The 12,668-nt window shown below is 30.7% G+C and overlaps 1 protein-coding gene across 4 annotated transcripts in view; it reads left to right on the top strand.

The window, feature by feature from the left end:
• The first annotated feature begins 303 nt into the window (after positions 1 to 303).
• Positions 304 to 12,668, top strand: part of LOC106661061 (vinculin) — a 31,465-nt gene continuing 19,100 nt past the window's right edge. For all 4 annotated transcript variants that reach the window (XM_014384212.2, XM_014384203.2, XM_014384196.2 and 1 more), the window contains exons 1-2: positions 304 to 498; positions 11,645 to 11,752. In XM_014384212.2, the coding sequence (XP_014239698.1) occupies positions 442 to 498; positions 11,645 to 11,752 (165 nt within the window). In that variant the 5' untranslated portion in view covers positions 304 to 441. The remainder of the gene's footprint in view (positions 499 to 11,644; positions 11,753 to 12,668) is intronic.

Below are 12,668 nucleotides of genomic sequence, written 5' to 3'. Positions count from 1 at the left end.
TCTGTGACTCACCAACCTGGTCGTTCCCTTGTTAGTGCTTCTCATAAAGTGCTAAAATTAACTAGAAAAACGTTGAGAAAAACTGCCTAAAATGTAGAATAATAACAGAGCTTTTGAAAGAAAAGTCCATACTGGATTAAGGCCAATAGTTAACTTACAAAAGTTTTACGAAGTACAGAAGACATGAAGTGCGTAGCGGATGAACGAAGATCGAGCGACTAGATTCGAATTTGCCTCGTCGAGATCGATTGAGCCGAGTTGAAACTCGACGCAAGACGAATCGAACTCAGGCTGCCGAGACCGAGTGAGAGTCACTGAGTCAGTCGACTGTCAGGTTTCGTTCTCCGAGGACGTACGTCTTCGTAAGCCCGCGTTGTGTTACTCGACGAGGATTTCCCCGCTCCAGCCCAATCCGTTCTCCGTGCCCTCATTCAAATCAAAATGCCCGTCTTCCACACTAAAACGATCGAGAGCATCCTCGAGCCAGTGGCGCAACAGGTAAAATTCCCCAGGATTGAAAATATTTGTTTACATTGCGAATTTTCTTTGAAGTTTTTTTTCCTACGTCGCGAGATGGACGCCTGGAAAACTTCCTGGAAATGTTGAAAATGAACCCGGAGGCGGTTTTCCTCTCTTGGGTGGAGGACGGAGGCCACGTCCTTAAAAGGACACGATGTCCCGCCTTGCCGACGGGTTCCCCCACACTTCGATCCTTGACCGGCCGGAATCGCGTTCCGTCTGCCGTTCCGCCTGCTGCCCCAACGAAGATTCGACCCGGTTCTCTGCTGCCTTTTCGCTCTCGGCCAAAAGAGGCTGTGAATCAGACGTCTATTTTTAGGAGCGTCCCTAATGACTCGCCCCTTGTTTTCCCTCCTGTAGAAAGGAAAAAAATAATCCAATTTTTTTTTATTACTGGAGAAAAATACAAAAAAACCCTAATATACCTACTCATAAATATATTTTTTTTTGCTTGGGCAGCTTAAAGCAAACAAAGTTTAAACAGCGAGAATAGACGGACCAGGAAGAACGTGGTCGATCAAACTTGAAAAAACTGAATTTGTTTGACCCTTTGGAGTATAAAATGCTATTGGTTTTTTTTTACATTAAAGGATTCCAATAAACAATATCGACATTATATATCATTCTTTTATGTGTAATAAACAACAATTGACCTGTTATGTATGAAATTTATGTTTTATTTCTTCTTAATTTCATTCAGTACTTACAGGAAATTAATTTTTTAAATACAGGCAATATCACTTTATCATACATTATATTTTTTTAATGAAAGAAAAGAATCAGCTTCTATGAGACATTTTTTTAAAATTTTATTTCATTTACTGCAGAAAAATATGAAAAAACTCGAACCATAAACTCATTTTTTTGCAAGTGCAGCCTACATCAAGCAAATAAAGTAGTACATATTAAAACAGAAATTATATTAAAACATCCAAATCCTTAGCATTTATTATACATTATTTATTACATAATTTACTATACATTATTCTTTTTAACGAAAGGAAAGAATCCGGCTTCTTTGAGACATTTTTTGATATATGTACCGTACCCCTCCATTCATTTTTTTTTTTTCTTTTGCAGCTTATAGTAAACAAATATAGTATGAAAGAGCAAGAATAGACAGACCAGGAAGAATATTGTCGATCAAACTATTGAAAAAACTAAATTTATTTGAGCCTTGGTATAAAACACTTCTCAAAAACTCACCAAACATTTTAGTTGACATTTGGTTTTTTTACAACAAATGGTTCTAATAAACAATATCAACATTATATATCATTCTTTTATGTATAGTATACAACAATTGACCTGTTATGTAAATTTTTGTTTTATCTCTTACTTCTTAATTTCATTCAGTACTTACAGGAAATTAATTTTTTAAATACAGGCAATATCACTTTATCATACTTTATATTTTTTTAATGAAAGAAAAGAATCCAGCTTCTTTGAGACATTTTTTTTTTAAATTTTATTTCATCTACTGCAGAAAAATATGAAAAAACCCAAACCTTAAACTCATCTTTTTGCATGGTCAGCCTACAGCAAACAAATAAAGTAGTACATATTAAAACAGAAATTCTATCAAAACATGCAAATCCTAAGCGTATCAATTTATCATACATTATTCTTTTTAACTAAAGGAAAGAATCCGGCTTCTTTAAGACATTTTTTTGATATATGTACCGCACTCCTCCATTCGGTTTTCTTTTTTTTTTTCTTGTGCAGCTTATATTAAACAAATATAGAATGAAAGACTAGACAGACCAGGAAGAATATTGTCGATCAAACTTTTGAAAAAACTAAATTTATTTGACCTTTTGGAGTGTAAAATGCTACTCCAAAACACACCAAATATTTTACTTGACATTGGTTTTTTTACAACAAATGGTTCTAATAAACAATATCAACATTATATATCATTCTTTTATGTATAATGTATAACAATTGACCTGTTATGCATGAAATTTATGTTTTATTTCTTACTTCTTAATTTCATTCAGTACTTAGAGGAAATTAATGTTTTAAATACAGGCAATATCCCTTTATCGTTTTTTAATGAAAGAAAAGAATCTAGCCTCTTTGAGACATTTTTTTAATTTCATCACTGCAGAAAAATTTGAAAAAACCCGAACCTTAAACTCATCTTTTTGCATGTGCAGCCTACAGCAAGCAAATAAAGTAATACAGATTAAAACAGAAATTCTATTAAAACATGCAAATCCTAAGCGTATCAATTTATCATACATTATTCTTTTTAACGAAAGGAAAGAATCCGACTTCTTTGAGACATTTTTTTGATATATGTACCACACTCCTCCATTTTTTTTTTTTTTTTTTTTTTTGTGCAGCTTATATTAAACAAATATAGAATGAAAGACTAGACAGACCAGGAAGGATATTGTCGATCAAACTTTTGAAAAAACTAAATTTATTTGACCTTTTGGAATATAAAATGCTACTCCAAAACACCAAATATTTTACTTGACATTGGTTTTTTTTGCAGTAAAGGATTCCAATAAACAATATCAACATTATATAACATTCTTTTATGTATAATGTACAACAATTGACCTGTTATGCATGAAATTTATGTTTTATTTCTTACTTCTTAATTTCATTCAGTACTTAGAGGAAATTAATTTTTTAAACACAGGCAATATCACTTTATCATACTTTATATTTTTAAATGAAAGAAAAGAATCCAGCCTCTTTGAGAGATTTTTTAAATTATTTCATCTACTGCAGAAAAATATGAAAAAAACCCTAGATATACCTACTCTTAATTCATTTATTTTTTTATTTTTTTTATTTATTTTTTTTAAATTTTATTATTTTTTTTAGTTGAAATTTTGCATTGTTTAACATTTTTATTTCTTATTATGTAAAAAAAATCTAAAAACCATATATTTACAAGTAAACTAGTCATATTTTTTTATTTTGTTTGAAAGTTGAAATTTTGCATTGTTTAACATTTTTATTTCGCCTTCTACTTGCTCAAATCAACTATGTCGATATATCATTTTACAGAATTTTTATGTAGATGCAATAAAAATATAGTAAAAGCTATCAAAGTTTATTAGTAATATTTTTTTTTTTCATGTCCAGCCTACAGCAAGCAAATAAAGTAGTACAGATTAAAACAGAAATTCTATTAAAACAGGCAAATCCTAAGCGTATCAATTTATCATACATTATTCTTTTTAACTAAAGGAAAGAATCCGGCTTCTTTAAGACATTTTTTTGATATATGTACCGCACTCCTCCATTCGGTTTTCTTTTTTTTTTTCTTGTGCAGCTTATATTAAACAAATATAGAATGAAAGACTAGACAGACCAGGAAGAATATTGTCGATCAAACTTTTGAAAAAACTAAATTTATTTGACCTTTTGGAGTGTAAAATGCTACTCCAAAACACACCAAATATTTTACTTGACATTGGTTTTTTTACAACAAATGGTTCTAATAAACAATACCAACATTATATATCATTCTTTTATGTATAGTATACAACAATTGACCTGTTATGTACATTTATGTTTTATCTCTTACTTCTTCATTTCATTCGGTACTTACAGGAAATTAATTTTTTAAATACAGGCAATATCACTCTATCATACTTTATATTTTTAAATGAAATAAAAGAATCCAGCCACTTTGACAGATTTTTTAAATTTTATTTCATACATTGCAGAAAATGAGGGAAAAAACCTACTCTTAAATACATTTTTTTGCTCGGGCTTAAAGCAAATAAATAACTTATTAAAAAGCAATAATAGACAGATTAGAAAGAACATTATCGATCGGAATTCTGAAAAAACTGAATTTATTTGAGCCTTGGTATAAAATGATACAAACACACCAAATATTTTACTTGACATTTGTTTTTGTTTTTACAGTAAAGGATTTTAATAAACAATATCGACATTATATACCATTCTTTTATGTATAATGTACAACAATTGACCGTTATGCATGAAATTTATGTTTTATTTCTTACTTCTTAATTTCATTCAGTACTTAGAGGAAATTAATAAATGCAATATCACTTTATCATACTTACATTTTTTTAATGAAAGAAAAGAATCCAGCCTCTTTGAGACATATTTTTTATTTCATCTACTGCAGAAAAATATGAAAAAACACTAGATATACTTACTCTTAAATAAATTTTTTTGCTCGGGCAGCTTAAAGCAAATAAATAAATTATAAACGGCAAGAATATACAGATTAGAAAGAACATGATCGATCAGACTTCTGAAAAAACTGAATTTATTTGAGCCTTGGTATAAAATGATAATCACAAACACACCAAATATTTTACTTGACATTTTTTGACATGACAGAAAAGGGTTTTAATAAACATCAACATTATATACCATTCTTTTATGTAAAATATACAACATTTGGCATATTATTCATGAATGATTAGTGACCGTTAATTGATAATTATTCAGAAATCGTGAGACCAGACCGCATCTCACGATTTCTGAATAATTACTCATGAAATTTATGATTTCTTATTTAATAATTTGAACAGTATTTACAGAAATTATATTAAAACTTGCAAATCTTGAGCATGTCAATTTATCATACTTCCTATTTTTAAATTAAATAAAAGAATCGAGTATCTTTGAGACATTTTAAGGTTTGTTTCATTCGTTCCAGAAAAATTATTGAAACAACCCTTGATATACTTACTGCTCTGTACATTTTTTTTCCAAACTTAGGCAACCTACAGAAAAAAATGTTATCAAAAATAGCGAGAATATACAGACCAGGAAAAACATGGTCAGTCAAACTACTGACAAATAAGCTTTAATTTATTTAAATGCTATTCTAAAAAAATCCCTAATATCACGCTTAGTCTTTGTTTTTTTCTTCTTTTTTTACTTTAAAGGCTACATTCTGATAAAAAATATTAAAATCATGTAACATTCTTTTATTTTTTTTAAGTTGGTCTCTTTTAAAAACCAAGAATGATGAAAGATCAATATTGCTTGTTAATTTGAACAATATTTACCTTGATATGATTGATATCAGCCTAAATGTTATAATTGTATATAAAAAATCAGGAATAAGGCACATTTGAAAGAAAGAAAAACGCCCAGCTTTTTAGCGTTCTGTTTCAATGTAATGTTGAATGGGCGGTTAGTTCTTATCCACTAACCAAACTCATAAATGTTTATATTTCTTAACTGTGTAAATCGTTAGGAATAGTTTCAAAGTTTCGATTAAGAAGATATATTTTTGAAAATTTGAAGAAACCTAGTGTTTTTCTTTCTTTCAGCCTTATCTCTGATTTTTTTATATACAATTAGCAATATTTACAGAAATTCTATTAAAAACTTTCAAATCCTGAACGTATCAATTTGTCATACTTCATATTTTTAAATGAACGAAAAGAATCTAACCTCTTCTGTACATTTTTTATTTGTTTTGTCCACTCCAACAGAGATCAAGGATCAAATCACTGATATAACTTAAATTAAGAAATTTAATTAATATTTACAGAAAAGAATATTAGTATAAAATGCTAATCCAGAATTTACCATACAATAATAATAATNGTGTTTATTATAAGTTTGTATTATTTAATTTTTTAAATTATTACTTAGAAATAATAATAAAAGTATACAAATAAACTAAAATTACAGATGGAAGATAGTCATATCTTTTAAAATATAAAATGGATAATAATAAATTATAAATTTAATACAATTTAAGATAAACTTTTGAATAAAATGTAAAATATGAATACCAACGTTGTTTTTTTTATAAAAAAATATAGTTGCATAGATGCCGATGATGGATGTAAATTTCCAAAACGTCCAAATAAATGTAAATATGTATTTACTTTCTTTTTCAAAAAAACCAATGCGGGAATTTTTTTTTTTAACATAAACCAAAAAATAATAATAATTTGAAATTGATTACCTTTCTAAGTAAATTTTAAGATTTCCTCCTGTAATCTGTGTGAGATGAACCTATAATTTGTTCCTTGTATGTCTTACTTATGCCTATCCTCGTTAAGTTGGTCTGTCAAACACACTGAAGATGGCGAAATGCCAAAATGCATCTTGACAGACCACCCAGTGAGGATAAGCAGACCAAAACGATCGACAAAGATCAAATTATAAACAAATTATTGTACAACCTTTGGTTTTTTATAGTACATATCAAATATGCTAATATATAATCAACAATCAATATGAAATATGCTAATTTATAATCAACCTATAATTTAACATATAATATCAAATTGTAAATTAATTTGTAACAAGATGGTCTCTTCCAAAATACAAGATCAGGAACTATCAAAAATCAAACTGCTGAAAAATATTATTTTTTAATTTGAACAATATTTACAGGATCCAATATTAGTGTGAAAATTAATCCAGAATAACCAATAAATTTATTATATCAAAAAGACATCAAGGGTGTTTGGTTGAAGCCCAGTGCTAAAATTGCAAAAAAGAAGGAAGAGGGTCTGGAGGAAAAGCCAAAAAGAAGTGGTCAAAGGGAAAAGTCCGCGACATGTTCGACAACGTTTAGTCATACAAGCTTATCACATATTTTAGTAAGGAGTAAAAGTGTGAGGTTCCCTCGTTAGGAAGCATTGAATCAACTCATGAACAAAATGCACCACTTGCAAGTTGTACGAGGGCCACGAAGAAAGATGACTCAGCATAATTGTCGATTTTTTAAAGGCTCGATGGAAAAAAATACGTCATTGTGTAAATATTTCAAGGCGGGAGTTTTTCATTTAAAAATAAAACGGATTAGCAGCTGCACAATCTTTTTATCGCTTTGCAGCTATTGACTGATCTGAGGTCTTTAAAGATTATGTCCTAATTTTATCTCTCACGACTGTAAAGTCTGATAGCAAAAAACATAAATAAAAACGTCCAACCACAACCGTTATAACGAAACAAACAATCATTCACAAGAAATTTTCACTTCGTGTTTAATAGTTTAAGCAGTGTTTATTAAAAAATATTATAAATGATTGTAAAAAATTTTATTGCTGAATATCAGGTTAAATAAATTGTGATAAACACAAACGATCATCTTGTCAGAAATAATTTAAAGAAATGGGTCAATCAACGTAAATGCTAAAGATCTCAATTTTCTGCAGCTAAAGGCATTTTGTTTTTGTTCAACTTATAATTTATTTATCAATAAAAAAAAAGAAAACACTGCTTGGAAATGTAATCAATGAATCTTTATAACAAGTGATTAGTTAAAAAGTAGCGTTGAATTTCCTCCAATTTTACCTCTGAAGTATCGAGGCGTGTTGTACGCTGTACGCCTATCAAACGCCACCTCTTTTAAGTAAACAGTACCATCTGGCCTTTTGTAAACAAATACAAACAAGAGCTGTTCCAGGGGAGCAAATTTCCACTTTTTACTATCGAACCGACCTAAGTTGTATTTGTTGAAAACTTAGGGAATAAGTTAGGAAAGAAAATATTTATTTATACACATTCCCTTTTAAACTCGATGGAGATCCAGACTAACTTTCCAACCTGGTCCAAGTAAAGCATGTTTAAAAATAATATCTGCCTATTTTAAAAGAGATCCGTAAAGGACGTTGATAACTGTTAAACCCCAATTGACCTTTTTAAAAAGATAACATTATTACATTTTTACTTAATTACGCAATAAAATTATCTCATAAAATATTCCAGAACCCTGAAAATATTTTAAAAAATGTCAATTTAACAATGCAATGATTGTTTAATCTTTGAATTATAAAAATGTTTTGTTATAAAAAAAATCATTGTGCTTGGCTCAATTCATTGTAGTGAGTTTGAATAGAAACTTGTGGACTGATTGAAAGTAAAAAAACCAATTGTGTTTATTTTATTAACTCCTGCATCTAATGGATTTTTTTTTTGTGTGTGTATCACTTGAATGACCTCTGACGTTTCAGCCTCATTCACTTGATTCAAATCATTGATTGTCGCATTAAAAAGTATATCAAGCATAAACAATTTTTTTTTGTTATATGCATGCTTAAGATAATAAATCTATACATTCAGGAAGGCTCTATACATTCTGAATAAATCGTTCACATGTATGAATAAAAACTCAAATACAGAAACATATGAATATGCACAACAACCATCAGAAAAAACAAAATCAACTAAGGTAAAGAACAAAATGAGCAAGAACATGTTAGTAACAATGACCTAATTTGCATAGCTTATTACATAAAGTGGTTTATGTGCCATTCAGTAGGTTCATGAGGCTTGCTGATATAAATTAGTCAATTAAATGAAATATATGAAAGCTCCTCCTTTTCGGCAAAACAGCAGGGAGCAAAATTGTATCAATCTGGTTTATCTGCTTGGATATAACAAACTTGGACTATATTTGCTGTACGGGCTTGGAAAAAGACTAGTTATTTCACAAGGAACCCTGTTTATTACGTGTACTGTACAATAAAAATTCTGATGAACACTATGGGTAAGTCAACAACCTTCACCAAAACTGGCAAAATCACTGCTGCAATTGAAGAGGGCTAAACTGAGAGGAGTGGTAGGACTACTAACCGGTCACTGGCATCTGAGATATATACAACGATAACCCCATCTGCAGATTATGTAATGAGGAGGAGGAAACAGCCACATATATCATGTTTGAATGCGAAGCAACAGCTCAATAGAGATTTTAATTTAATCTAGGGAATGAAATTGTAGCAGCGACAGTCAATGACCTGATACTTCTAAGAAGAAGGATTGAGTTTATTGCACTGAACTAAGGAACTTGGAAAGAACAATAAGCTAGAAGGCTGCAGTGCCTGGGAAGCACAAACCCTGCTTCCTAGTATCCTTATTCCCATACCATGGGTCAGTTCATTTGCGTCTAGTTGGTACCACAAGTCACAGCACCCTATTTCTGAAAACAAGCTCATTATCTGCAAAACCCAGTTGTACTGGGTCCTGTTTGGTCGTGAGGAATTACTAGGATATGTTGTAACAAATTTGTAGTAATCTGCAGATGGTTTATTACCATGTCATATAGTGAATTATGTATTTTATTTATTATACACACATGTATATATTTTGTATCTTATTGATTTTGGTAATAAAGATTCTATTAAAAAAAAAAATTGAAGTAGTCTATCTGGGCTCTTAGCTAGTAACTTATATATCCATCCCAGGGCATACTTAAAGAAAACTGTGATTTACATAAGTTCCAATAGAAATCAGAGGACGATCTTCAACCTGAACCTATTCTTGGAATAACAAAACAAACACAGAATTGTCCATTACTGAATTGATGCAAAAAAGGCAAAAGGAGAATAAACTTACGCTAAAACAACCCTCACCAAGGCTGGCAAACTCCTGCTACAGGAGGACTAACTCAGAGGAGTTATACTGGCTAGCATCTAAGAAATCATCTACATTCAAGGATGACTCCATTTGTAGGTTATGCAATGAAGAGTAAGAAACAGCCAACCGGATTATCTTCGAATCTGAAACAACCGCTCAGTGGAGATATAACCTGGGATACAAAGAAAATCAAGGGAAAGGAATTGTAGAACTGACAGTCAATGATCTTTCTTTAAAGAGAAAAGCAGAATAAGTCAGAAGGCTGCAGAGCTTGAGACCAAAACTCACTTCTTAGTATCCATCATCAGTTTATTTGGGCCTGTTTCAGTAAACCAAGATGCCTTAGTGCCCACAGCAGATCATGATATAGAAGAGGAGTTACATGGAAAAGTTTAAGACGAGTTCTGACGATTATATTATTGACAGTACTACATACACTCTAAAACGGGAGATTGCATTCCGTTTTGTATCCAGGAACAAAGATAACTGCGAATAGTACACCTACAAAATTAAATGTATTCGATATTCAGATTTATTTCTTCTGTGAAAAAAATTTTCAGATCCCTTTCTTTGAAATTTGATTAAGTGCATTTTTGATATATTGGATTATTGGCAGGGCAATTACTCTTTCAATACTCTAACAAAGAACGAAGTTTACGATTCTGCATAAGAATCTGACAGGAGGATTAAATCGTCTGCATATAGAAGCAGAAAGATAACAGAGGATCGACACTTAGTCCTTTGTTACCCTTGAATGAAAAAGAAATTAATATCAGCCAGGAATAGTATAAATAAAAAAGGGCTCAAAATTTCTCCTTGAAAGACCCCCCTAGTCATTTTCATCGGGTTGCTGAAACCACCATCCTTCATTGAGACATAGGTATCATACAGGATCTTTAACAAACGAATGTTTTTACAATCTCTGCTATAAAATATCATGACTAATTGAATCAAAAGCTCGATGGATATCCCAAAGCATAAACTGCTCTTTTCTTTAGTCTCATGTGTATTTAAATACCGAGGTTAGAACAAATGTATTACCCAAGCGGCTTCGGTTCTTGCAGTATCCAGCTTGTTCTTTCAAAAGTAATTTAGATAATTCTTCCCAAACCAACCCTCTTGCTGTTGTTACGATCTCTAGAGTCAACCTTTCTGTAGATCATTGTGATAATAACTTAAAACCAGTGGCAAGATTTCAATTCTGGATTCTGTTGAATCCTCCTTGTTAAAGTTAAAAAAATGTAAAGGTATACCATCAGAACAACATGTAAGTGTTTATAGTCATAACGTAAAGTGTGCATTAATTTAAAAAAAAGTACATTCCTATGTTATCTCTTCAGTGCTGTGCCTTATCTTTTTACAGCTCACATAAACATTTTTTTAAATTATGTAGATTTTTAAAATAGGTCAAATGGAATTTAGCAAATCAACAATTTTTTTAGAGAGAAATTAAAAATAGTGCACTATAGTTTATAAGAAGACTTGTGACAAATACCTGCAGTCAATTTATGCTTCCTGTTTCTCATTTTGGTTTTGTTTCTTGTTGGTTTTATTTTCTAAATTTAACTAATGTCTTTTTGTTTAAGGTGTTACATTTACTAGAGAAGAGAAAAAAATATTTTTGGGTTATACTATTAACTATAATAATTAAGTACCCCCCCTTTTGATCCATAAATAGTAATTAAGTTAAATATGTATTTTTTATACTTTTAAGGCTACATCCTTGTATTTTTATTTTCCCAATAAATCACTTGATTAATGTAATTAATAAAGAAATATTTTACAGGTCTCTCGTCTTGTTATTTTACATGAGGAAGCCGAAGATGGAAATGCTATGCCAGATTTGGAACGGCCCGTCCAAGCGGTGTCAAGAGCAGTGACTAATCTTGTAAAGGTAAATAATGGTTAATAATGTATTGTTTATTAATTAAAACAATATTTTCATATCAACATAGGGTTAAAAGTCCAAACAAAATAAATGTACTCTTTCTCTTGGCCTTCTTTTCATTAAAGTTTATGACTTTTGGCAAAGAACGGTTCTGGCACTGGTTCAAATTATTGCTAAGACACATCCCAAGATTTCAAATCGACTGTGTTTACAATAACAGGGGGGGGGGATAGCGATAATTTAATCTTTGAAGTAGACTTGCTCACAAATTTATTTTGAGAATGAAACAGTGGACAGTTTAACGGCATGAATTTCCAGAGGGCACACCCCAGTTTTTGATGTGTTAATTGGTGATGCATATCTCAGCCATTCGTCTCTTTTCTAATTAACCATCAAATGCCTAGCCCTAAAGAGAATTGGCAACTATGTTTGGAAATGTTGCAATTCAACTTCAACAAAGTGTTTCCCTGGAACTATTAGTTTATTTATAGCATGGGTCAGTGCCCTATATTTTTAGAATGGCCAATTTTGTTCACAGGTGTGGCTTATTTTAATATTTAATAATATATATCTAATTTAAAAAATATATATTTGTTCATTTCTTATCATCAAAATTCAATTTGTCTTATTTCGATACTCATCGAACCTATTATCATTACAGCAATTTCAATCAAATCCTGTTTTGATTTAACATCAAATTAAAAGCTATTAGTTTTTGTTAGGTTGTTAATACTTCCCCCCATTGTATTCCAAAAAAAAATTAATTGAACCGTGGTGGCTGGGTGGTTAGGGCGTGTGATTCATATTTGCCACCCTAGCTGTTCTGGGTTTGAATCCTGGTGTAGCCCATTGTTTTCTAATTGTGAATAATATGAAAAAAGTATTGTCAAGTGGTTCTGACCCCCTCATCAGCAGACTGAAT

The sequence above is a fragment of the Cimex lectularius genome, unplaced genomic scaffold, assembly GCF_000648675.2.
Source record: "Cimex lectularius strain Harlan isolate CLEC.00 unplaced genomic scaffold, Clec_2.1 scaffold1, whole genome shotgun sequence".
Lineage (NCBI taxonomy): Eukaryota > Metazoa > Arthropoda > Insecta > Hemiptera > Cimicidae > Cimex > Cimex lectularius.
The sequence above is the reverse complement of the archived record's forward strand: the minus strand, read 5'-3'. Positions and strand labels throughout refer to the sequence as shown.